We start from the raw sequence: 27125 nt of genomic DNA, 5'->3' as shown, positions 1-27125 counted from the left end.
TTGGTATTTTTCTTCAGTTACCAGCCAGGAAGGCCAAAATATCAAAGAAGCAGTCCAACCAGACCACTATTAGTCAGTACAATGTCAAACACAAAATTAGATGACAATAGATTGCCAAAAGTTGAGGAATTATTTGAAAAGGTAGATCAAGAGATGATAGAGGTGACTATGGCCAAGCAGCCGCTGAAGTCGATATTAAATAACCCAAAGCCCCAACCTCAAAGCATATTGAAGAAACCTAAAAATAGGTCCTATCTGGATACAAAATTTACTGTGGAAGGGCGGAGACGACAGAGGGCATCTAGTGAATCTGATAATTATTATTGTACATATCACATAGGATCTCCTGTACCAGGGTATGACAGGTAAGCAAAATTCCCTGCTCATGCTATTATTTAATATCATTAATATATATGGCCTCAATAGCTCAACGGTGACAAGAGGTGACCGAATTCTGGAAGGTCAACAAAACCCCACCCATTGTACTATTGTCGTACACACTCCTAGTACAAACTTTACGTTTAGTTGGAGGGAAAGGGGTTATTAATGTAGCTAATATTTTAAGAAAAAAAACTCATCATGATCAGCCCACTAATAAGTACAGGTCCCCAGGATGAGATATGTTTTGACTTTTGGCCCTAGTCTGCTATGCTGGCCAAGTGCAGATTGGCAGACTTCACACACTTTTTTTTTAATTTATTTATTTATTCAGATACAAGTTAGTCCTTGACTGCAATCTCACCTGCTAGTAAGTGATGATGCAGTCTAAGATGGAAGAGGTATGGCAGTTTTTACTAAACACATGCCCCTTTGGTTTCTACACAGCATCGTACTGGAACGCTAAATTGGTGGCTTTGCTGCTAGAAATAATTACACTACATCATCGTGATTGTATTTTGCTCTGTATTTATACTATGACAGGTTCAAAGGGACCTAGGACTCAGCATAATATACTATATTGCATTAAGTAACCACATGATATTACAAAATGTATTTATGTTTGCAATTATTTAATTATCTATAGTACCAATAAGTCAGTAACAATGATAATAAAATTGATTAAATCAAGTTGGTTATGTTTACCATGTGGAGAATGTATGGTGGGTAACCTATAAATTATAAAAATAGCAAAATTGTTGTATGGAAAGGTTATATTTAAGAACAGGTCTCCAAATAGTTAAATGTTGTAAGGGCAGGCTTATATTGAGACGAAACTTGTGAAACTTGAAATAAAGGTGCTTAAGAGGGCGCAGTTCGGTGCTTTCTTCATACAGACGCAGTAAGAGGGTATACATTACTTGATCTTGTACACTCAAAACTAAGTATTATATCGGTTTGTCTTGCCATTATCTAGATTTATCTCTTCTTAGTATAAAATAAAGTCGCTTCCCACTGTCTGTATGTATGTATGTATGGATGTATAATATGTATGAACCCATAGATCTTTTAAACTATGCAACGGAGCAACTGATTTTAATGCGGTTTTCTGAACTAGAGTCAAACTCGAGTCGAACTCGAGTCAAACTCGAATAAAACTCAAGTCGAACTCGAATAAAACTCTAGTCAAACTCGAGCCAAACTAGAATCTAACTCGAATCGAACTAGAGCCGAACTAGTGGCAAACTCAAATCGAACTCGACTCGAACTATAGCCGAGCTCGAGTCCTATTACGGTTCACGAGATATAGTCTGCCGAATGCTGATAGACAGACGGAGAGTGGAGGCTTAGTAATTTAGTATAGGCTTGGTAATATAAAATAGGGATCCGTACCCAAAAGGTCCCAAGAGTCCCGTTGGCACCCTTTGGGTATGGATCCTTGAAAAAGAACTATATACCTAAACCATAATATATTCTTATTTCAGCCACTTATCCTACCTCCATAACATGAAGCGTGCTAAAGACAACTCGGGCACCGGATATTCATATGGTACAGCGATCAATGCATTAGGCAACACTCATCCAAGATCTCCTCCTACTAACTACTCCAAGAGCACTAGATGTACCTGCAGAGACCAAGTTATAGTGGCGCCCAAGGATGAGACGTACAAAATGCACATTCTGAGAACAACTGCCATCAATAGTGATACTGTCGATGATATAGCTGTTATTGAACTGGTAAGTCTCTTTCTGACTACTATGCGTTACCATTAAGAAGCTGAAAGGTACCTTGTAATTAGCACTTTTATCATGCTTGTACCACTGACACAAATGTTTGCTTTATTTAAGTTTTAATATTAAAAACCAAATTAAAGTGTATAGTTTCAATATTTTCAATAAAGTGTACACTTTGAAAATTTAAAATACTGACATTTGTTCATGAACATATTTTTTTTTTTTTGGTGATGTAACCACAAATTCACGGTTTTCGGATTTTCCCCTTACGTGTGCTGTATAAGACATACCTACCTGCCAAATTCCATGATTCTAGGTCAACGGGAAGTACCCTATAGGTTTCTTGACAGACACGACAAACAGACAATGAAGTGATCCTATAAGGGTTCCTTTTTCCTTTTGAGGTACGAAACCCTAAAAACCTGTCATTTAAAAATATCCAAATTAAAAGATAGCCCTCAAAATTCCAAATTAACACCGACCATTCTCTAGCGTGTTGGAAGACCCCACACGACACCAGACGAGACGCAGGGAGCCGCTGGATTCAGGCGGCGCAAGACCGTGGCGTGTGGAAGTTCCTACTAGAGACCTATGTCCAGCAGTGGACGTCTATCGGTTGATGATGATGATGATGATGATTCTCTAGCGTGTCACTGTCATTCCACGCGTCAATTGGCGAAGCAAATTGTACCCTTCAAGGGCTCGATTACGCAAAGTAACGGCTACAGTGTGACGATCGCAATCACCTTTGATTGGCCGACACTTTCTCTCTCTCTCTATTGGCTAAAATGCATTGTTGAAGCAAAATTACTATAAATTCTGCCAATCATACTGTTTTCTGGAATCGAAGTGATTTTAATTATCACGTTTCAGCAGTCAAAGTTTGGCGCTAGGGCTGATACTTTATAGACAGACAGACTAGACGACAGGGCGAAAAGTTTTGCGCCAAAATTTTCCTTTGTGGTCTTAGGCTTGCACGCGAGTAGAAAACTGTCGATATAATACGGTAGGCGTCATAACTAGTGTTTTAAACTGATTTCACGGAACACCTGGCACATCCCGATACCGCACATATATCATATTCACCTATTTAATCACCTAAAACCATATTTTATCATCTATGGTATAAGATCGAAAATCGCTTAAACGCGGATTAGATGCTATACAAATTAGGGCTTCGATACAAAAGTAAAAGAAAGGGTAAATAAGTACCAGCACTTCAGCTACCACCACAAATTAAAGTGCGATGAACTTTCGTGCGGATAACACGCCGAGGAGGTATATTTGATCGAAAATGAAACATTTGAAGTTTAAAGCTAGTCTACACAGTGTAATAATTACGTGCGGTGATGTTTTCGCGATTTTAAGCGATAAATTTATATGAAAGTACACCTACGCGTAAATATCCGCTAGATTATAACCCCGTCCAAATGCTAATATTAGACCTTTAGGGTAAGCCCGCACTGCGAATTTTCACCGCGAAGATTCTGTGACATGTGAAAATTATATGAAGCCACACGCACTCGCAAAAAACTACGCGCGAACTACTTCGTACAATTTCCATGTCACAGAATTGTCCGGAAAAAATTACACAGTAAAATTTCGTAGTGCGAGCTTGTTCTTCGGCAGTATTTCACTCAAAAATTAAAACAATGTTGGTAATATTACAAAGTTGTAAGTGAAGTTAGTAGCAGCTTCTACTAGATATACTAAATTAGACGGAGTAAAAAAAATTCACCGCATTTTCTTAATACAAATAGGACGCAATGCAGTGGGATTTATTCCATGAGAATCTTTTGAGTATTGTGGCTATAGATAAATCCGTGTAATACCACTGTATTATATTAGTTTCCGTGTAAATAGTACTTACTCACAGATAAAAAATCACAAGGCAGTGGTTAGTTTGTTTCAGCAGTACAGTTAAATATAGCATGAAAATGAGTACGCGTCTCTATATTTTGCAGTGCGCACATACCCTTTCTAATTACTAAGCCGTGATTCATACTGTCTAGCCATTGGTGGGGTATTTTTGACGGAAGAACGCGAAATATCACACCAGACTTTAATTGAACCTACACTTTCAACTTCAAATTGAACTTCAATCATTTGAAAATGCTTTCAAACAAACAGGTTAAAAACAGAACAAGGACTGTTAGAAGTAGCCCTATTGTGACACTTACTGTTAGAGCAAGATAGCTAAACGCATTTAAGCTCTTGTTAGAACGTGACAAAATGATTATGTTTTGTCCTTATCACCGTGGCCACTTTTTTTTGTTTGTCAAAATGTATTTGTACGTGAGTATTTGACAAACAACGTGAAGTGTAGAAGTAATGACATTTCATAAGTAAGAAAATCTGCTTGAGCGAGAGGGACTGAGAGGGCCACGCTAGTTGCAAACCTATGGGTTATAACCCTTATAATGACACGGCCATGCCAAAAAAAAGACAAAAATTTTTACGGTTCATATATGTGAGTTTATTTAGGTATAAACATAACTTCTAAAATGCCTGAACAGATTTGATTGTGTGGGGTATCGTTAGAATTCTTATATAATCATCCCTAGTGATACCGGCAATTTTTTTCTTTTGAAAAAGAATCCATATGGCAGTTGTATGGCGCACTTTTCATATGTGAATTTTTTAAAGTTTTAGACATTAGGGGAAAAATCTGAAAACCGTGAATTTAGGCTTACATCACACAAAAAAAATTAAATTGTGGTCATGAACTAATATTAGTATTTACAATTTTCGAAGTAAGATAACTATATCAAGTGGGGTATCATATGAACCTCTGCATTCTAAAACAGATTTTTATTTATTTTTATGCATCATAGTTTTTGACTTATCATGCAAAATGTCGAAAAATTTCGACTGTAGTACGGAACCCTCGTTGCGCGAGCCAGACTCGCACTTGGCCGGTTTTTTTAATGATGTTTTTAACGACTTGTTTTTAGATGATGATTCATATGACCCTCATCATATTGACTGTTGTATGTATCGTAAACTACTTTGATTGATTATGTTTACGCAAACAGTGTGACTAATTCCGTTGTACACAATCTCTAAACTAAACTAAAATGACACGTCTAAATCTATTGCTATCCCTTTCATAATGTTGCTTGCGGAAAAGGATAGCATTAGATAGATTTAGACCCGTTATTTAGTTTAGTTTAGAGATTGTGTACAAGAGAATCGGCCCCATTACGTCATTAAAGACACGATCAAGTCGAGAAGTACGATTTTAGTCCTTATTATAAAGGTGAATCGTACTTTTGACATGGCAGTTCACACATAGTTAAAATGTCAAGTGAAACCTAAAATGTACGGACTATTACAGTTTTATTTTAATTTTAAACAATATCTGACAGGCCGCGAAAGATTTTTTTCTTACATAATTATGTTTGAAGTTTAGCGACTATTGAGCGAAGAAAGTGTTTTCGTTTTAAAAAAAATACGTCGTGTGTAGACGGCCTACTGAAAATTCGCGCAATGTAGTTTGTTTACAGATTTACACAATCGTACGCCGCATCCGACGCGGCGCGGAAGTTTTACGAAATTATTTTCGCTGGTTTTCTTGATAAAAAGTTTACGTCGCGTACAGAAAGTCTACGAAAATTTGCGCTTCGTAGGTACCTCGTGAATTGTTCACAGTTTTACACAATCGTGTAAAAAATCGGACGCCGCCGGCTGAAAGTTTTTCTCTTATGAAATTATTTTCGAAGTTTAGCGACAGATGTTTTTTTTTATTTCACTCGGCCGAAGTTAGATTGTACAAGTGTTAGCCATGAAGAATGTGTGTACGGTTTAAAGTTGCTTAAAATAGTGGTCCGTAAGATATCGCTAAATTAACATATCCAATATTATTACAATGCGATCGCTGAAAAGGTTTATATTGAAGCTATGCCACTCGGTAAGTAGTTTAATTTATTTTTATTTGCTTCCTAGTTTCTAATATTCGCAGCTAGAATATTATGGAACGCCAGATGTACTTCTCTATACATATAAAAATGAATCGCTGAATGTGTTGCTGATCGCAAATCTCGAGAAAATAGCTGAACCGATTTCGCTAATTCTTTTTTTATAATATTCCTTGAAGTACGAGGATGGTTCTTTTGGAGAGAAAAGTTAAAAAAATTGCCTGAAATAGAGGCGGTACGAAGTTCGCCGGGGCAGCTAGTTCAAAATAAAAGTGAACAGTCAACTATCATGCGTACTCTTCCTTAGCGGTGATATAATGGCCTAACCATTATATCACCGCTAAGGAAGAGTAAGGCATTAGTCTCCTATACGGTCGAAGGAAGGTCGAAGGTCGGGGGTTCGATCCTGGACATGCACCTCAAACTTCAGAGTTATAATATATGCCTTTTAATAATTTGAATAGCACTTGCTTTAATGCTGAAGTAAAACGTCGCGAGGAAAACTGCATGCCTGAAAGTTATCCATAATTTTGGCGGTGGGTTGATGATTATGATAGGATGATAGAACTTAAGTAACGTGCGGCATTGAGATGATGATGATGATGATGATGAAGTCAGAATAAATATTTTTTAACTAACTACCTACCAAGAAAATTATCATCTACGAGCTTTAATGTTTCAAGTAATTTAATATTTACTCAAATGGTTTTAAACAAGAATTTGAACAATTATTTTTATAATGAAAACAATATATTTTTATTATTTTTATTCACTTTAGCGTCTACCTACCGTGAGTTTAGCGTCTAACTATTGTGAGTGATTTCTATAATTTAAAAATTCTAAATCTTGTTTTCAAATAATCCAAAACTCGGGTGTGAAAACGTTTATCGTTAATTGAATTTTTATCGATACCATGCCGGATAATCCGATATCCGATTTATTTTTGATTGATTAGCATCGGTTTTAATAAGGCTAAAACAAATTTTTAACTGAACTAAATCTTAATATATAAAAGGAAAAGGTGACTGACTGACTGACTGACTGACTGATTGATCTATCAACGCACAGTTCAAACTACTGGATGGATCGGGCTGAAATTTAGCATGAAGATTGCTATTATGACGTAGGCATTCGCTGAAAATTCTAAAAATTCAATCCCTAAGGGGGTGAAATGGGGGTTTGAAATTTGTGTAGTCCACACGGACGAAGTCGCGAGCATAAGCTAGTTTTGTAATAAAAATAAATGAAAAGCTTTATTTATCCACGTGTAAAATTTCCCATTTGTTTCATATTAGTTACGTATATCACATAGCGATGAAATTGATGATGAAATTCTCCGAAAATAGATGACCTAGTGTTACGAAAATGATCTCTACTTGTTCTCGTGAGAATTCGTGTGTTATGACGAGAAAAGTTACAGCTTCACGTGTGACGTAGCGTTTACGGTTTACTATTCGTCATTCACTGTCCATACATCATTGATCTTTAAATAGTCATTCATCATGAATGCGTGATACTTTCCGCAAAGGAATGTACTCGTATGTTCGGTGGGTAGGTATTTGTATAACAGTCAACAACAAATCCAGACAAGTGTGTGGCGCATATTCTGACTTTTTATTACAGTCGTAACTATTGAAAAATGTGCCTATACGATTTATTGTTTGTTATAAACAGGTTTGCCTGTCTTTGCATGTACGGATAGATGAAGTCTTAGACCAGCCATACACGGACAGCTTGAAGCAGTCAGGATGGACTGCTTTAAGCTGCGACTGCATATTGAACTACAGACTTCTACGTACGTACATACACGAACCGCTCAAGCAGTTGCAACTGCTTCGGGCGGTTGGGCGGTCAAGCAGTCGCCTGGCATACACTGACTGCTCGAGCTGTCGAACGCTCTCGCGCAGTTATCTCCGCGTGCGCTCCTCATTCCACGTCGCGCACGCTTCCCGCCCGCACGCATCGTTCAAGCTGCCATCGAGCAGTTAAGCTAACTGCTCGATGGCAGCTTCAAGCTGTTGACTCTGATAGCAAGAGCGGTCCGTGTATGTTGATCACTGGCTAACCGCTCGAGCAGTCCGTGTATGGCCGGCCTTACTTATTCAATATAATTAAGGGTTTGGCCCTAGTCCACCATGCTGGCCAAGTGGGGATTGCCAGACTTCACACACCTTTGAGAACATTATGGAGAACTCTCAAGCATGCCGGTTTCCTCACGATATTTTCCTTCACCGTTAAAGCAAGTGGTATTTAATTGCGTAAAACGCACAAAACTCCGAAAAGTTAGTCCGTGATAGCCTAGTGGTTACGACGTCCGTACTCCGTATTCTCGAGTCGGGGGTTCGATCCCTCTACTGTTAGCAAAACAGATTAAAGAAAGTTGCCGTGTCGCAGGATAGCCAAAAAAGAATTAGTTATAAATACGTTAGACATCATTGGATCCATTTTTACAAACTTTTTCTACCTTTAAATTGTTAAAAGAAAGGTATAATAAGCGTGACTGTCCTAGGGCGTTCGTGTCAAAACTTTGACTCGGTACTTTCATAATGAGCGGGGCTCGGGTATCACTAGCACCAACGTTAGTAGAGTTCGGATATTTCCCTCGTCACTAGAGGGTTAAATTTAATAGCCTCACTCTACTAGTAGACTCGCGAGTGAGTGGGTACATGCACTAAGATTATTGCGGTAGCAATTCACAAGATCGGGCGTTATGCCAATTGTGCGAAATGTCAATACGAAGCATTAATACTGCTACCGTGCCGTTTCGACGCTTAATCGATCTATTGTGCACATTTTCATCCAAACTTTTTTTTAATTTTTATTTTAATTTAATCTAGCCAGTACTGTCCTACGATTGGATAAGGGCAGTCGTCCGATGTCTTCACAAAACCCTATATTTTGTGCTTTAAGATAGTTGCTTGAGAATATGCCGCGACATCGTCGTTTTGGTCTATCAATTCAGCTTTAGGAATTTTAATGCAAGCATATTGCGCCTGCAAGTTATTTGAAGTATTTATAATTGCGTGTATTAATTTCGAGAAGTTCAGAACAATAAAGTCATTCGTGATCCAGATTTCACGAAACCTTGACACGTTTTCGGTGGCGATTAAGAAAATAACTTTGACAAATGGATAGTGCGTTTATTGTGCAGTGGAAATAATAAAATGGATTTTTTTATGAAAGTGATTTTCTTAATGCTCCAGTGATGGTTGCCAAAATACGTCTGTATTTTGGAACTGCGGAGTTGTGGTAATTTGTTCTATGTTGTTTTTTCGTCTATTTCTATTTTCAATACGCGTCTCTATTATATTGTACAGTTTTATTGTTTAACCTGTCATTTGCACGTGGCAGGTGTTGGAGTGGCGACAGGTTTATATCCTTTTTTTATTGCGTTTTTTTAATGTTAATTGAGCTTTTTTTTTAATTTTATTTCTCGGTGTTTATATTTAACACCTTCAACTGAGCGGCGATTGTTTATTATTTCTTATTTGTATAGTTAAGTCGTTGACAGTTTTTTTTTGAACATACTTTTCATTTATTTTTGTGGTGTTTTTTTGGATTTGCCTACTTTTTCAGACTGTTGTAAGTCTCCCTCTCTAACGGTTTTTTCGAGATAGTACTCGCTTCTTTTTAATCGTTTTGCTCATATTTATCATATTCATGTATCAATGTGATATTTATCAATTTATTTAAATTTGATTGGCTCCTTACTCTAATGAGTAATGAATTATATTTTGTTGGCAGCCCTAGTTAACGCATCTAACTGTAATGTTGAGTGATGTATTATGTGAATCATTGCATCGGTGCACTTTGTTTTATACTAATCTCGACGATTTGGCGCCAGCGCATGTTTCGTGAACAAGCATTTCCGGATACCATCTTAACTAGCGCGAATTCATCAACTATAACCGTTATAAATCATTTATTCCACGCAAATTGTAGAACAGCTGCCTTATGCAGTGTCCTAAGCTTTTATATGAGGTTATTCACAGGGCGAATAGAAAAGCCGGCAACTTTTGTACAACATTTAATGCTCATTACGAGCCATCATAGCGATTGAAAAAAAATATCGATATTTAGTTGAATCGATTTTTAAAGATATCTTTTAAAGGTTAAGTATAGTATCCGACAGGTCGAGTTAACAATGGGGGGAGGAGGGAGGGGTGGGGGGGGAAGGCCCTGCACAGCCGCACAGCCTCCGCGCTAACCCGGTGCAGACGAGCGCGGATGACGTGCGGATGTGCGGGGCGTCCGTCCCTCCGCCTCCATATCCTGATTGCCATATCGACCTGTCGCGGAATATAACTGGAAAACTTACCTTCAGGTATTAAAAGTTAGTCTCTGTACATTCTATCCTATTATGTGTAGTAAAAAGTTTAAAATTAAAACAAACAAACAAACAAAATCGATTTCAGTCGTAATCGTGTGTTTTAAAAATCGATTATATTTGAAAAATAAGAAGATGAATCTTCCGCAGCCTCGTCAGGATACCCACACGCCCACCCGGCCGGCCGTGAGCCCGGCGCTGCCCGTCAGTTCCGTGACCGCGATCCCCGTCGCCAAGAAACCCGTCAAGACGAAGAAGAAGACGAAGACGAAAAAGTCCGTCAGGATGAAAACCAACAGCAAGGCCGATGTGCTCGACGTCGAGGCCGACAAGTAAGTTTAAAGTGTTATATTGGTCATCAACATTATTAGCCTGGGTCCACTGCATAGATCCGAGGATGCGCCAGAAACGGTCCTTCGGCTTCGATACAAGCAGGTATTACTTTGCGAAAGTCTATGATGTACAAACAACCACAAGAGTGATTCGCTATAGTACGCCAAAACGGACACATCTGTATGGTACAACCTGCAGTATGGGATGTGCATCGCATGTTTCAGAGTAAAACAAACCTAAAGCTTCTTGATTTAGCTGCATCTAAAGAAGTTTCACTTCAAAACCACTTAATTTACACAACTGCGGAGTTTCTTGCCAGCTTTTTCTAGTAGAATCTGCATTCTGAGCCAGTGGTAAAGTCACAGACGTTCCATAAGAGACACTCATAATTGTTCTGCATGTAATATTTTTTTTAGCTTTTTGTAATATTAGTGTGTTTATTTCAGCTCAGTAAGCAGATCGCCATCTCCAGACGATTACACAGAACAATGGCACATGGAGACAGATGCGCACGCCGTCATAGACAATCATAATCAACAAAAGATAGAAACAATTGCACCAGTCATCAACGATGTAGACCACAATCATGTCAACCAGTCTATGGTAAAAATAACAAGCAAACTCAACGGCACTGTTATGTCACCTAAGAAAGCATTATCGAAAGGTGAGTTAACTTTTGTGGTTAGTTTATGACATTATCACCTTAACTACGCATTAAACAAACTAGATGTCGCTACACAAAGTTAAATTACGCTTGAGTTTTCTTCCGAGATAGAGAAAATAGCGAACAATAAGAAAGGCAACAATCATGTTACCCAATCGATGGTTAAAATCACTAGTACAATGGACTATTGCGACACTTTAAAAGCGTTACCGATAGGTGAGTTAATTTTTGTGGGCATTGCCATAATGTGGCTAATTCCTTTGTACACAATCTCTAAACTAAACTAAAATATCACGTCTAAATCTATTGCTATCCCTTTCATAATGTTGCTTGCGGAAAAGGAAAGCACTAGACTTAGACCTGTTAATTTAGTTTAGTTTAGAGATTGTGTACTAGAGAATCGGCCCCACTGTCGCATTAATTTCACATTAAAAACTAGATGTCGCTGTACGAAGTTAAATCACGCACGAGTCTATCGATAATTACGAGATGATCACGATTCGCAAAAGGAACAATAATTGTGGTCAAGTAGAGATCTGTCAAGATTATTCGAATACCCGAATTTGACGTTTGGTTCAGAGACAACTTGCATCCCGAAGATGGACGGACAGAAATTAAAAAGACAAAATAAAGTGATTAGTTTAAATCTACTGGTATCCTTATCTGTAGGAAGCATTAAAAAAGGGATACCGGATAGCAATATATTTTGGCTTGCCATTTTAGTTCAGAGATTGTGTGTTCTAACAGAATTAGCCGCACGGTTTCAATATAAGAATCTGATCTTCGATTGTATTTTTCAGAACGAATGATTAAGAACCAACACTTTTTGACTACTTTACACACAACTAGTCCCTTCAAAAGTGTGCCCACGCGCAAAGGTTATTTGCAAGGATTTAAAGTTTAATTATTATGAAAAATTGTTGTACTTACCGCAGTACTCAGAGTCGCTTAATCGTTACTTAAGATTGAGTTAAACGAGACAGAGCTATATCTCTCACATAAATCTGTCTCGTTTTAACTCGATCTTAAGTAACGATTAGCGACTCTGAGTACGGCGGTTAGTATCGAAATATTATAATTATTTATTTACATTAGACGGTAGCTTTGCCGAATGCTTTAGGACGTCGATAAACTTTATATTAGTATTCATTCATTTTTTGTTCTAGAAAAAATATAATTCTGGAATAGTAGCGAGCGATAGATGATATTATATTAGAATCATATTATGTTACAGTACGCCGCAGAAAGTAATGTACATCGGCCATTAGAATGACATTTCGGCTTTGTATAGCGTTGTCTCTGTCACTAATACCTATATGACGTTTTGTCGGTCTCAACGACAAGAGACAGTGCTCTAAATACAGTACGCGGCACAGAGTAATTGTACATCGACCTTTAGAAGGCGATAGCAGATTTGTAGTTTGGATTGAATTCGAGCTTGGTAGAATTCGACGTAACCATGATCCGTGCAACTGGGTCGAAATATTGTGGCTAATTCAGTTGTACACAAACTCTAAACTAAACTAAAATGACACGTCTAAATCTATTGCTATCCCTTTCATAATGTTGCTTGCGGAAAAGGATAGCACTAGATTTAGACCCGTTAATTTAGTTTAGTTTAGAGATTGTGTACAAGAGAATCGGCCCTATTGACTTATTTTTAAAAGTATCTTAATCTTTATAAATAAAATTCACAGTCCTGACTGACTTATTATATCAACGCACAACCTAAACCGCTGGTCCTAGAGACATGAAATTTTGAGGGTGTATTCTTTGTAAAGAGTAGGTATCAACTAACAAAGGATTTTTCGAAATTCCACCCCTAAGTGGGTTAAATGGGGGATGGAAGTTTGTATGAAAGTCCTTCATTTTTCAAGGTTTTTTGCATGAAAATTGGTATTTGGGTTTGCAGTCACAAATGAACAAATATGTGTTTAGGGATTTTTGGAAACTCAACCCCTACCTCGATTTTCTTAATTCCACCCGAGAGAAGCCGGGACGGGTCAGCTAGTAGTGGTATATACCCGTGTTTTACACAATATCATGCAATTTTGCAGCTGGCTTGTAGTCTCAATTCAAACTCTATAAATATGAGTTATATTCGAAGCTGTGATAGCCTAGCGGTTAGGATGTCCGCCTTCTAATCGGAGGTTGAGGATTCGATCCCAGGCACGAACCTCTAACTTTTCGGAGTTATGTGCGTTTTAAGTAATTAAATATCACTTGCTTTAAGTGAAGGAAAGCATCGTGAGGAAACCTGCACGCCTGAGAGTTTTCCATAATGTTCTCAAAAGTGTGTGAAGTCTACCAATCCGCACATGGCCGGCGTGGTAGACTATGGCCAAACCCTTCCCACTCTGAGAGGAGACCCGTGCTCTGTAATTTTTATTTTATTTTATTCGTTTATTTGCAATCAACAGCGATACATACAATATAATTTTACATAATAACAGACTGAAAATAAGGCCAAATAGGATTACAATTTGGTTTTACAGATTACTTAAATAGTTATTAATTATAAATTTATAAACAGTACGTTTGAAGATACCAAAGTATAATGAGCCGGCGATGATCATGATGATGATGATGATTCGAAGATTTAAAAAAAATCTTTGTTTCGTCCACAGAATCACCTCTATGCCTACCAGAGTCAATAAGCAGTTGCCTGCGACTCTCCCTGTTCCCGCGCGTGCCTCCATACCTCAAGTTCGTTGGTCACGAGGAGACATCTCCGCTGAAAATCCCCATGCCCATACAGAAACATCTGAAGTGGAAGCTGACTACGATAACGCCTATAGTTGTGAAGAAAACGCTGACTAATTCGGGGTTTAGGTTGGTGAAGAGCGAGTGTGACACCGCTGAGTGTCCGCAGGAAGGTGAGATGTTGTTTTGAACAAATGATTACTTGGCTTCTTCAGCTTACTCTAAATATATAAAAGGGAAATCTGACTGACTGATCTACTAACGCACAGCTCAAACTATTATTTAAAAGGAAAAGGTGACTGACTGACTGATTAACTAACTGATCTATCAACTACCAGACTACTACTAGAAAGGCATGCAGATAGCTATTATGACGTAGGCATCCGCTAAGAAAGGATTTTTGAAAATTCAACCCCTAAGGGGGTGACATCAGGGATTGAAATTTGTTTAGTTCACGCGGACGAAGTTGAGTGCTATTAAATTTAACGATTCCTGTAATAAAAACCCGTGAACGTTTTAGTTACTTTCTTCAGGACATAATCAATGGCTTATTAGGTAAATAATATAGGGAATATAGGGCTACTTTTTGTCTGGCCAAGTGTAACGTCGTTGTCTCATAGTAAACTAAATAAATTAATATAAGCTAGCGGAACCCTCAAGTTCCTAACGCCGGCCGTCGTTTTTATCATACTAACTCTCAGCGCGGATAACTGCGAATAGCAGAGTGACGTCCTATCACCGCTTTCGAGATTTATATGTAGACCACAGACCAGTAACTAATTTAAAATGTTTATTATTTTACTCCAAACAATATTAGTCATTTTCATACATTTCCAACTATACAATATTGATCTTGCCCTTACAGAAACTGTAGAATGGATAGGTATATGGGGTAAACATATGAAATCTGTAATGTTCCGAGCCATTAAAGACGGTCAGAAAATGAACCACTTTCCGGGAACTTTTCAAATCGGCCGCAAAGACAGACTATGGAGAAACCTACAGAAGTTATCGTCGAAGTATGGAATTAGTGAATTCGGTATAATGCCCAAGACTTACGTACTGCCACACGATCTGAAGATACTGAAGCATGATTGGGAGAAGCATGCGGCTAATGATGAACGATGGATTATTAAGCCGGTAAGTTTTGTTTATTAGGCCACTAGCTGATGCCCGCGAATTCGTTCGCCTGGAAGGTTATATAGGTTTTTAAAAATCCCATGGCAACTCTTTGATTTTTCGGGATTAAAAGAAGCCTGTGTCACATCTCGCTGTGACATATTTGCTGACAAATGGGCTGACCTCATGGGTCAGATCTTGCACTTTTGTGAAAATTTATAATTTTACTTTTTAAAGTTTATAATTTTAACAATTTTTGTAAGTATGTTTATGTTAGTTTGTACTCGTAGTTTAATTAGTGTAATTGGCTTTATGGCCGTTTTAATTAAATAATAAATAATAATAATAATCTCCACGTTATTAACTATGCCCATACAAAAATCAAGTCGATCCGTTGCTCCGTTGCGACGTGTCAAAGTAACAAACAAACATACTTTCGCATTTATAATATAGGTAGGAATTTATTTTGATTCAAACCTAAATCCACGCGAATGAAGTCGTGGGCATCGTCATTTCTAGGTGGATGGACGACATCAGACGAGTCGCAGGCAGCCGCTGGATCCAGGCGGCGCAAGACCGTGGCGTGTGGAAGTCCCTACAAGAGACCTATGTCCAGCAGTGGACGTCTATTGGTTGATGATGATGATGAATAAGTACCATTTTCTCATTATTTCCAGCCCGCTTCAGCCCGAGGCACCGGCATAAAAGTAGTGTCCCGTTGGACGCAAATTCCTAAAAAGAAGCCGGTAGTAGTGCAACGTTATGTGTCAAAGCCGTACCTTATAAATGGTAGCAAGTTCGATCTCCGGCTGTACGTATTAGTGACGTCAGTACACCCTCTACGGATATACTTATATAAGGATGGATTAGCTAGGTTTGCTTCTGGTAAGTATTATTTTTAAATTATCTTTTTACTACTATAAAATCGTGATAACGTCTGATTAATATAGCCTATATTTTAATCCCAGAAACCAAAATGACAGCTAAAAATGTCAAACTTAAACAATGATACCAGCTTAGCAAAAATAGTGTGGTCCTTATGGCTCCGGTTCAAATTAAAATCGTTAATAAAATAATAATATTTCGTGCATAACGAGTAAAATAAATATATGGAATGTGTAATTACGACATTAAAAAGTAGCACTAATCACACACATTACTTAAAATACTTAAAGAATGATCAGTAACAAAAAATACAAAAATAATTCACCTAAGGAATTTTTCAATAGTATGTAAAACTCATAAATTGAGAATCAGCCAATGCTTATTTAATTTGAATTGGAATTATTTTCAACACATTTTGTTGTCTCATTACACATCTCACAAGAAAACCTATATTCGGTTTTTTTTTCAGTAAAATACAATGACGAGTTGACGTCTCTCAACGATAGATACATGCATTTAACAAATTACTCAATCAATAGACTCTCTAAGAACTATACCCCCAACGAGGACTTTGCGGCTTGCGAAGGACATAAATGGTACAGTATAAATCTGCATTTACAATGGGTGGTGAAATGATATTCCAGCATTTAGAGTGCGTTTCCACTGACGCGCAGTTGGGCGGAGTGAAGCGGAGCGGACCGTGAATTGACCAATCACAATGCTCGATGTCCCCACTCCGCATCAGTGGAAACAACAAAGTGACAATCGCAGTCACATCTGATTGGCCGACACTTTCTCGCTATTGGCTAAAATGCATTGTTGCAGAAGAATACCATAAAGTTAACAATGATGCTTTGTCGTAATTGACCGCCTGTGCAAATTTAACCTTTCGCGTTGTTTCTCAGGACATTACAAACCCTATTTCAATACCTAAAGACTGAACAAAACGTAGACACGGATGCGCTATGGGACTCTATAAAAGACCTCGTGATCAAAACTATAATATCGGGCGAGGCCAGCATCAGTTCGCTCACGAAAGCCAATATCACCTCCAGATATAACTGTTATGAGTTGTTTGGCATCGATGTGTTGTTGGATGAAGACCTAAAGCCGTGGCTTTTAGAAGTAAGTTGAAGTTATTGTGTAAGACTGTATTTTCAGATATAATGCACCAGGATCAAAACTGTTTCAACTCAAAACAACAATTTTTCAGAATATAAGAAAAACTGATTTTGGATAACCTACAGAATTAAAATTCTAAAAAAGGTGTAGAAGGAATTAATGTGTTTCAATATATTTAAAGCGTAATTACTTTTTTTCCCGTTTTTAAAAAAGTTTTATTCCCGTACATATAGTTTTATAGTCAGTTTTAATCTGCATTAGTGTGACTGCTACATCCGTACACAGTACACGAGGGCGTGGAACAATACCTGCGCGAGCTAGCACTCGCATCGTAGGTCAGCTCAGCGACTCAGCGACTATTTAACTGCCGCTGATACTGCAGCGACTGAACTATCGGTCGTAGTATTCGGTTGGCGTGACATACCAAACGCGTCGAAAAGTTGGACGGGGCGGCGCGGCACCGGGCGTTTAGTTAAATTACGTACGGTGGTACGTGGCGTCGTCGTCAGCCGATGTCGTCACTTGGTGGTGTGCAGTTGCGACGTGGTGAATTACCCAGAAAGATGGATTTTATAGAGATTTTATTGGGTATTATAGAGGGCTTAGAAGAAGTACACGCGACGAACTTTCGGTCGCGTAATGTGGTGCTTGCTATGCAAAATACATTGAATGCGTTCTAGCCGAAGTAGACGCCCAACGGAAGGTACGGCGCTTCGCCGAACGCATCAGAAATTCAGTAGATGTGTCATAGGTAACTTAAAAAACATTGCGAGCGTATTTAACCGAACGTTCGGCGCGCTACTTTCGGCAATTGTGGTACCACACTAAAAGGTTATCTGTATTGTAGGTAAACATCTCGCCTAGCTTGCATAGCGCATCGCCGCTGGACATTCACGTGAAGGGGCCGCTGGTGACTGCCGTGCTTAACATCGCACAGTTCCAAGTTCCCGGCAAGACTAACCTCGACGTGTTGTCCAAGGAGAAGCCCACCAAATTGGTAACATCCTTTTCTATTCTTTTCTAAAACACTTGCTCGAAAAATGCATTTACCATTTTATTTTATAGTCTTAATAAAAAGTGTACATTTTACACCACACTTTGTAATCCAAAGCGCTAGATAAAAATTGAGACTGGTGTTTGCAATTTGCAGCCCAAATAGACCATAGTCTAGGGCTGACAAAAATCATCGGCCTTACACGATTGATGGATTTTTAAACTTAAAAAAAAAAAACTAGGTGTAGTATAGCATATAGGTATAGTAAACATCGGATGCAAATTGCTACGCTAGAGCGGTTTCTTTGTAGTTTTTGCCTCGAGATCTCATGTGCCGAATTTAACGTGGCTCTAAAGTAAGATTTTAGAGATTAGATTTATTGCACTAATACGATTTTTCGCAGTTTTCAAAATTTATTTGCTGACCTCTAGTGCAATTTTTTTTTTTTGAAAAATTGATATACTACTAAAAAAAATAGAATTTTTATACTATTCGAACGAATTCTTTCAAAATCGATATCTGGAGGGCTGCTTGGGATTATTACAAATCTAACATTTCTGAGTTTACAAAATTTTATAATTTATACTCGCACAATTTAATTTCAGACCGGTTTGCCTTATGACAGTAGATTGTATACAGTGTACCTGTCGAAAGAAGAAAGGGATAAACATATTATTTATACTAACATGGAAGACAGAGATATGGTAAGTTTTCGATTAATAAATATAAAAAGACACGTGTTTCTGTACTTATTAAGCTGGCATTATTTACGGGTCCCAGAAAAAGTAAATGACCTAGGAAATCACTAAGCAAAGAATAAAGATAATTTTCTAAGAATATTCTCTCAGTTAGTTGCAAAATTACCCCGAATATCAAGCGATAATACCGGCCAGCGTACACACTGATCTATAATTTCTTTACTTGCAGTACTTATCTATTTGTCAAATCCTAGTTTTGTGTTGCAAGAAGTTTCGTAATCTATAAAATGAACGTTATGTCTATTTCTTCAGGACTAAAAAAAATTTTGGATCAAAAAAATTGCAGCCCTGTAATTCAACCTGAGTATATATTTTTAAAAGAAATTCCATATTTTTAGTACCTCCGAGACATCCTTTCAACCCTCACCCCAGACGACGTCCGTCACCTCATCCAAGCGGAGGACGAGCTGACTCAGATGGGGCCCATGGAGCGGGTGTTTCCCACAGAGCACTCCCACAAGTATCTGGGCTATCTGGCGGGCCCGCGGTATTATAACCGGCTATTCGACGCTTGGGAGACGCGCTACTGCGCCAACAGAGAGCCGGGTGAGTCTATGACACTAGTCTACATCTCTCACACCAGACGACGTCCGTCACCTCATCCAAGCGATAGACGAGCTGACCCAGATTGGGCCCATGGAGCGGGTGTTTCCCACAGAGCACTCCCACAAGTATCTGGGCTATCTGGCGGGCCCGCGGTACTATAACCAGCTATTCGATGCCTGGGAGACGCGCTACTGCGCCAACAGAGATCCGGGTGAGTCTATGACACTAGTCTACATCTCTCACACCAGACGACGTCCGACACCTCATCCAAGCGAAAGACGAGCTGACTCAGATTGGACCCATGGACCGGGTGTTTCCCACAGAGCACTCCCACAAAAATAGCGATTCTTGTTACAATGCAATAAAGTGCAATTCAGCTTGCACGGTACAACATTGGGTTAAAATTTAACAAACGCCTGTCTTTCTATCGCGATAACTCTCGCTCTTTCTCTCTCTCTCTCTCTCCCTCTCTATCTGTCTCTTTCTCTGTCTTTCTCTCTCTCTCGAAAGAGTAGGTATATTTCCCGGGTCACTTGTCTAAGTGAGCCCAGCCTGCTATTACACAGTCTTTAAGGCCAACTTTGTGATAACACTACTTTAAAGTTTTGTCAGCAAGCGGTGTAAAAATAGCTACTTCTTGAACAAATTACTTGAAAATAATTACTTTGTGGGTTTCTCCATATAAAAATACACTCAGCTAAAGGTATATCCTCCACTTTCCAGGGGTGGAGCTACTACAGAACCTGTGTGACATCGGTTACCACTTGGAGGTGCCGCCCGTCCCGCTCAAGGTAACTGTCCCCTCTGTACTACAGCGCGCCATACAACTGCTGCTGGCTTTGTTCTCTGTCTCGCTCTCTCCGCTCACCCTCTCACCCCGCACTACTGCTGGTTAGGACACCCGTCGCAACCACAGCTTAGCGAACATCTCAAGTTTTTAACATAAAAATTATTTTCCAGCCGAAATTTATCTATTTTTATGTTAAAAAATTAAAAAATATTTGTCAGTTACGCATTGTGACGTCATTATTCGCTTTCCGTATAGCGTGACGTTAATAATTAATAATTAAAAAAATAAATAAAAATCACCATTTAAAAAAATTCTCTTTAATAATGAATCCTAGCCCCAGAAACTACCGCTATACAAAAAATCACATCATTTTATTACTATAGTCCAAGACCCTAGCATGCGTTTGTTTCTGAAGTGTATATTCGCTAAGCCGTGGTTATGATTACTATGATTTATTCCTGGTTCTGCTCTGGTGTTATTCCTGATAAGTTCGAAATACAAGTTTTTATGTGATTTCCGTTATCCGTTCATGAAAAGTAGCCTATATCCTTGCCCGGGATGTAAAATAACTCCGTACCAAATTTCATCAAAATCGGTTTAACTGTTGGGCCGTGAAAAGCTAGCAGACAGACAGACACACTTTCGCATTTATAATATTAGTATGGATAACAGTTTATCATTAAAAAACACCAGTGTAGAGCTAATTTTTCCCCTGTATATGTTTTATTCGCCATATTATATGTATTTGTATTGTATTGGTGTTTGGTATCACTGCACAGTTTAGCTATCTTACAGTTGGCCATCGCCACTGCTATGCCATGTTGTAACTTGTATTATGTCAAAGACACTTGATTTGGTATTGCAAACAAACTCGAACATTCTTCACCCAACTGTATGTTTGCTAAACTGTGGTTATTAATTACTTCTATATGTGTCATTTACAATCTTCACTGGGTATATATAATTATTTATTAGTATCATTAAAAAACGCAATACATCATCATATTATTATTTTATTAACTCAATAAGGAAAAAGATCAGATTAATTGAAACCTATAGCAGAAGAAATAAATTATTATATTGAAGATTTTAAAATAAGAAGTTATTAAGATTATCTGCGTCTGTATAGTACTCGGCAGGAAATATTGTACATCGACCTTTAGAAAGAGATAGTGGTTTTGTAGAGCGTTGTCTCTGTAGTTGAAACCGACAAAATATCACATAGGTTTGAGTGATAGAGACAACGCTCTACAAAGCCGAAACCTCTTTCTAAAGGTTGATGTACCTTTCCTGCCGGCTACTGTATGTCTGCCTGTCTGTCTGATTGACTGACTAACTGTTATAGATTTGAAATATTTACAGAATTATGTCTGTCATAGTTAATTTAAGTGTGAAGATTGAAAATGGAAGATAGTGATTATATTTTTGTGTGTATCCATTATAATTTAAAATTATTGTATTATCGTTTGTATTACGTACGGATTATAAAACTTATATTAAGGAATAATAATTTATTAGGTTATGGATGAAAGTCACTGCCATATTATCTACGTAAGGTTGAATAGAATTGAATAAAAATATTTTAATTTAATAAACATTTACAAGTACTTTTAAATCGTCAAAAGAATCTACCACTGGTTCGGAATACCATTCCTACCAAGAAGAACCAACAAGAAACTCGCCGGTTGCTTTTGTCGTGTTCAATTTACAATAATATTATGCCATATTGTATTGTAACTGTATATCTACGCTTTTTTATCATTTACCTAATCTTTTTAAACTTGTGGCAAGTTTAAAATTAGCTGGAACATTTTTTTACTATAAAACTCGCTTATGCTCGTGACTTCGCGTAGACTACACAAATTACAAACCCCTATTTTACCCCGTTAGGGGTTGAATTTTCAAAAATCCTTTCCTAGCGGATGTCTACGTCATAATAGCTATCTGCGTACCAAATTTTAGCCCGATCCGTCCAGTGTTTTGAGCTGTGCGTTGATAGATCAGTCAGTCAGTCACCTTTTATACATATAGATATTACATCCATTTCCACAAATGACTTTCCGACTTTCCTAAGGCGTTGCGTAGGAGTCGCGAGACTATTACGATTTTAAAGTTAGGACAAGTTAAGTTAGGACTCGTGTGTGAAACGATTATGTTATAAGTTATAACAACTTATAATTACAGGGCAAAACCGGAGTTAGTGTGGTGAGGCATTTTGCGTTAAAGCATGGTTTCATTACTTTCTTTCTATTTTTTATCTGTGAATGCGTAAATGAAATTTTAAAAAAACGTGTAAATTCGTGAAGTACAGTGCGACAAGGCTATCTTGGCGCGTGGCGAAAAAGGGGACACTTGACGGTAATGTTGGTTCCGATTTTCGCCACGTGCCAAGATAGCCATGTCGCACTGTAAACTTTTGAATTCCGAAAACAATAGTGCAAAAGTTGTTGGTTTTGTGGCTTAAGTTGTTGCGAATATTACCGTGAGTTTGCACGGACGAAAGGTTTACATAAAAACGTGTTGAAAACTCTGTTTTTTGTTTATGTATCGAACTGCGTTTGTATTGTCCATATAATTTGTTAGTATGTATGACATTTACCAGTCTCGTATAACCTAAATTCTTCTTCAAAGCAAGAGTGAATAGGCATCTTTCAGGCAAGCGCGCTACGGCCAGACCTCATCATTGCTCTTTAAAGCACGATAGTCGCCAAGCGCAAGCCTATCTTCAGCTTTCATAGAAATCTTGAAATCTATAAAAGAGTTTACCCGATTTTCTGCAGTACAAACATAACTTCAACGATATTAAGATTCGTCAGATACGACGACCTGTCAAACATTCACATGTTTAAAGTTTTTCGGTTCAAACTCATGGTAACTCAACTCATTCAAAGTATTTACACAAAATTACTGTAAATCTTTTCCGTGTTCGTAGGGAAAGGAAAGGGTTCCTATAGTTTCGTCTGTCTATGTGTCACAGCCATTTTAAAAACTGTAAACTTGAAAGGACCATAGGCAAAAATAATATAATAGTACTATAATAAATAGAAACCATGAATTGCTTGATTAGTCAATCCATATTAAATGTATGTTTTTGACTTTAGCCGCCATAGTATGAAATAAATTTACCTACCCTAAAAGCTTTCATATGCCATCAGTATCAACATTGTAGGGGCATTGGACTCAAAATGACTCAAAGTCCTTTCGGTACCTATTTTAAAATACTTACAAACTACCGGAAAAAACTGCCGTTAAAGAGATAGTTCAGGCGTGTAAAATTCGTACAATGGGCCGATTACACTTGTGAGTGAAGTTTGAGAAGGTGTCACATCGTGCCTGTTAAGATTTGACGTGTGTGCACATTACACCCACACACGCACCACACAAGCGGACGTTTATACGCATTCGTTGTTCACTTCAACTTTGCTACAAGACCATAATAGAAAGAATCGTTGGAAAAGCAAAATTCATTTGCGCATTCGATTTGTTTTGTAAAAATCTTTAATCTGTCCTGGAAATTAAAAATTGTACAGATTTTTCAATATTCTACTTTTTTTTCAAAATTTTGTATCTGTGACGTGTTTATTGAGACCTTTTTGTCTGTGGCTGTCAGGGTAAAGTCACAAATGCTCTCAGGCGAGCCTACTTGGGTTGTAAACACGTCGCTCACAGTAAGTGCGTAGCTAGGAGGCGGCCCAGAGACACCTACCAGAGCCCTCGAGCGACCTTATAGTATTTTTAATCTGTACAAGCTAAATGGAACCACTAGGGATGCCATAGACAATTCAAATATAGAACGAACGCTAGTGTGTCAAATGTTTTGTATAGCGCTAGATCGTACTTCAAGACAACGAATTTTGTTCACGTAATTAGATAGGAGTCTTTGAAATGTACCTTATTGTTAATTATTATTATTATGTTTTTATGGCTACAATCCTATTTGCCCCGAAGTTAATCCAAGTATTGGATAGCGTTGCATGATTGGTTGATGTGAACCCCAATATCGCAGAGGTGTTCCAAACATTTTTATAACAATAATTATTAGAAGTCGCGCTTTATATGCGAGTAGATTTTTTGATAGAACGTATAATTTTAAAAATTAAAAAGTACTTAGTGTAATTTTGCTATAGACGATGTTATACATTACTGTAGTAATTTACTTGTACTGTATTAAACTAACGTAAACTTTGACATTTGTTGAACCATAGAGCAACGTTGAAATAGAGTACTTTTCATTACAACTTTAATACTTTGAATCATAGAATAACGTTGTCATAGAGTAATTCTTGGAAGGTAATTGTTGGTGCTATATTTTTGAGAGTATTTTGGAGTATATAGTTATTATGTAATATTTGTAATGTATTGTTTTTTAGTCAGCTACGTATCGGGAGTTAGGAAATGTATATGACCTAACAGTTTTATTATCTTCATCGTCGTTGTAACAGGTAATACAAATTTTCTGTTTGAACGCTAATAAAATGTGTTGTGGTCCGTATTTTTTTTGTACTTAGGCCGTTTCTTGATTTTTGCGTGCGGCAGCGGCGCAGTATATGAAACGCTTCTATATATGCCTCCTGATTGGTCCAAAGATGGGGCGGGATAAATTGAGCGCCTTGCGAACAAAATGGTGTGATTGCACAAAATATAATTTTACAAAAGGAGTAATACGGTATTTTACACCAAACGAGAAAAAAACCTAAAAATGTATAAACATGATAGTCTTAGCAATAAGCAATCGAAAAATGTTTATTTCAGTTTATAAAATTATAAAATGAATTTTATAATTCATTTTAAACATTTCACTTTTTTATCTGTTCTACGAATATCCAAAACGCATGCTGCCGTAGCTGCCATATTAATTCCGACTGTGGCGTCACATGGATTGCAATTGTAATGATTTTCACTAAGAAAAAACCGTTGCTTACCTATCCGTGTGACGTCATGACAGCTCTTGAACCGAAAAAGATGGCGGGTAGCGTTTTCGCGGCGAAATTTAAAATGCTAATTTTAAATGCATTTTTATTGCACTTATCGATAGAATACAATTTTTGTAAATTTTTTGGTAGTTTATTATCACTTTAGGATCAAATTAAGACACTTTTCAAAAAAGGGTAAAATACCCTATTGAACAGTTGATCGGAATCACGAGCTATGGACTTCGTGGACCATTTTGCTTGTAAATGAGTGCAGGTTTGTATTTAGTTACCGAAATCATGAACTTTGGACTCCAATTTCAATAGAATTTAGAATTTCGCTTGGAAATGTATTCAGATTTATCCTTTAAAAGACTGCCACCGCTGCCGGAACGACAAACTAACTGAAATATTATGTGCAATTGTTTTCATTATAGATGTGTAAGCGAGCGTTTTAGGCTATATTTTATATTTATTACTATTTTTTATACCTTAGGTGAATTTTTAATCGTTGGTCTTAAGGATTAATCATTATATTTTTTTAGATATATTTAGATAAAGAAATTCATACGATAATGTGATGTATTTGTGTTTATATTTTATAAATATTTATTAGTATATGATGCTATTTTCATTATTATTTTGTCATTTATATCTCGATTCCACGCTTTCGCATAACCCTCTTTTTCCTACTTAGCATTTCTGTAAGTTTCTGGCAACATTTTTTTTAGTAATACAGTTGCTTACTTTTAATTTTTTGGTAGACTAAATTGTCAAAATTAATTTTTAATTAATTTTTTTATTTATTCTTTTTCGGTACACCAACATCACTTATTCACGTATTTTTACACACGTATTTTTGCTCTGTCTAGTTAACAGATTAGTTTTCAAATAAATTAATCTTAGGATTATTATTTTATTTTATGGGGCTTAAAAACAATAAAAAATTTTTTTTAGTTAAATACTTTAGTCTAAGGTTATTTTATTAATTCATCCTAAATCTAAAACATTGCATGCTTAGTTTAGAAATGAAATGCACCAATCAACTCGCGCAATGTGCTGATTTTCATTTACATTTAACTATAGTCCACGACAGGTCGAGATGTCAATCGGGGAGGAAACGCCCCGCTCACCCGCAGAGTCCCCGCGCTAACCCGGTGCGGGTAACGTGTGAGTGTGCGGGGCGTGCCCCGCCTCATACCCCGATTGCCAACTCCACCTGTCGCGTACTATACACGCTTGATCTGTGTAATGTTTTAATTTTTAAACAAAATAGAGAAATCAAGAAAATTATTTTTATTGTATTATTTTATTACCAATTTTGACTTTGTTTTCACATCATTATTTCACAGTAATTTTTTATACTTCATCAAACCGTATATCACTATTAATATTTTACCATTTTGGGTTCCAAAAAGTCATTTCATAAGTAATTTTCAAACTTAATGCTTATTCATAATCTCATAAGTCATTATCATAGTACGATCTCATTATCATACGACATGGCCATACCGCTCATCATTATATTTACACGACACGGCCATTACGCTTTAGCATGAAACCCCTTTCAATTAATGATAATATTTTTACTGTGCAAAATGTATTCATTTTTCGTCTGAATTTTATTTTCCATAGACATTTAAATTATTTCGATAGAAACTATTACGTCAGCACAGAACGTAGTAAACGTATGAAATATGCCGCTTTACATGCCGTCACTTGCCAATTTTTTTAACCTATTCAAATGAATTACTATTCTCTACTTAACGTAGTTTATTTGTAGTTTTGTATTTGAATATAAACAATTTTGAATACGAAAAAATATGGGCCTTTAAATTTTTATTGAATAAAAGAACAGTGACGGTGGTGAGGCGGTATGCTAGCGAGTGAGTAACGGTGCCCCCCTCTACCCCGCCCCCGTCCCGCGTTCTCCCTGTCCCCCGGT

General features: G+C 37.4%; 1 protein-coding gene across 4 annotated transcripts in view; it reads left to right on the top strand.

Moving 5' to 3' along the window:
- LOC117992593 (tubulin polyglutamylase ttll-4-like) overlaps positions 1-27125 on the top strand; it is a 32048-nt gene that overhangs the window by 1358 nt on the left and 3565 nt on the right. For 2 of the 4 annotated variants that reach the window (XM_069505881.1, XM_034980318.2), the window contains exons 2-14: positions 18-365; positions 1863-2115; positions 10507-10688; positions 11136-11353; positions 13981-14229; positions 14922-15196; positions 15853-16060; positions 16530-16656; positions 16966-17185; positions 18030-18179; positions 18782-18880; positions 19273-19480; positions 20204-20271. In XM_069505881.1, coding sequence (XP_069361982.1) covers positions 18-365; positions 1863-2115; positions 10507-10688; positions 11136-11353; positions 13981-14229; positions 14922-15196; positions 15853-16060; positions 16530-16656; positions 16966-17185; positions 18030-18179; positions 18782-18880; positions 19273-19480; positions 20204-20271 — 2605 coding nt within the window. Of the gene's footprint in view, positions 1-17; positions 366-1862; positions 2116-10506; positions 10689-11135; positions 11354-13980; positions 14230-14921; positions 15197-15852; positions 16061-16529; positions 16657-16965; positions 17186-18029; positions 18180-18781; positions 18881-19272; positions 19481-20203; positions 20272-23880; positions 26995-27125 lie in introns of those variants that run through there. The other 2 variants (XM_069505883.1, XM_069505882.1) reach the window with 2 other exon arrangements.

This window comes from Maniola hyperantus, chromosome 21, assembly GCF_902806685.2.
Source record: "Maniola hyperantus chromosome 21, iAphHyp1.2, whole genome shotgun sequence".
NCBI classification, from domain to species: Eukaryota; Metazoa; Arthropoda; class Insecta; order Lepidoptera; family Nymphalidae; genus Maniola; species Maniola hyperantus.
Note: the sequence above shows the minus strand (reverse complement) of the source record. Positions and strands in the feature narration are given on the sequence as shown.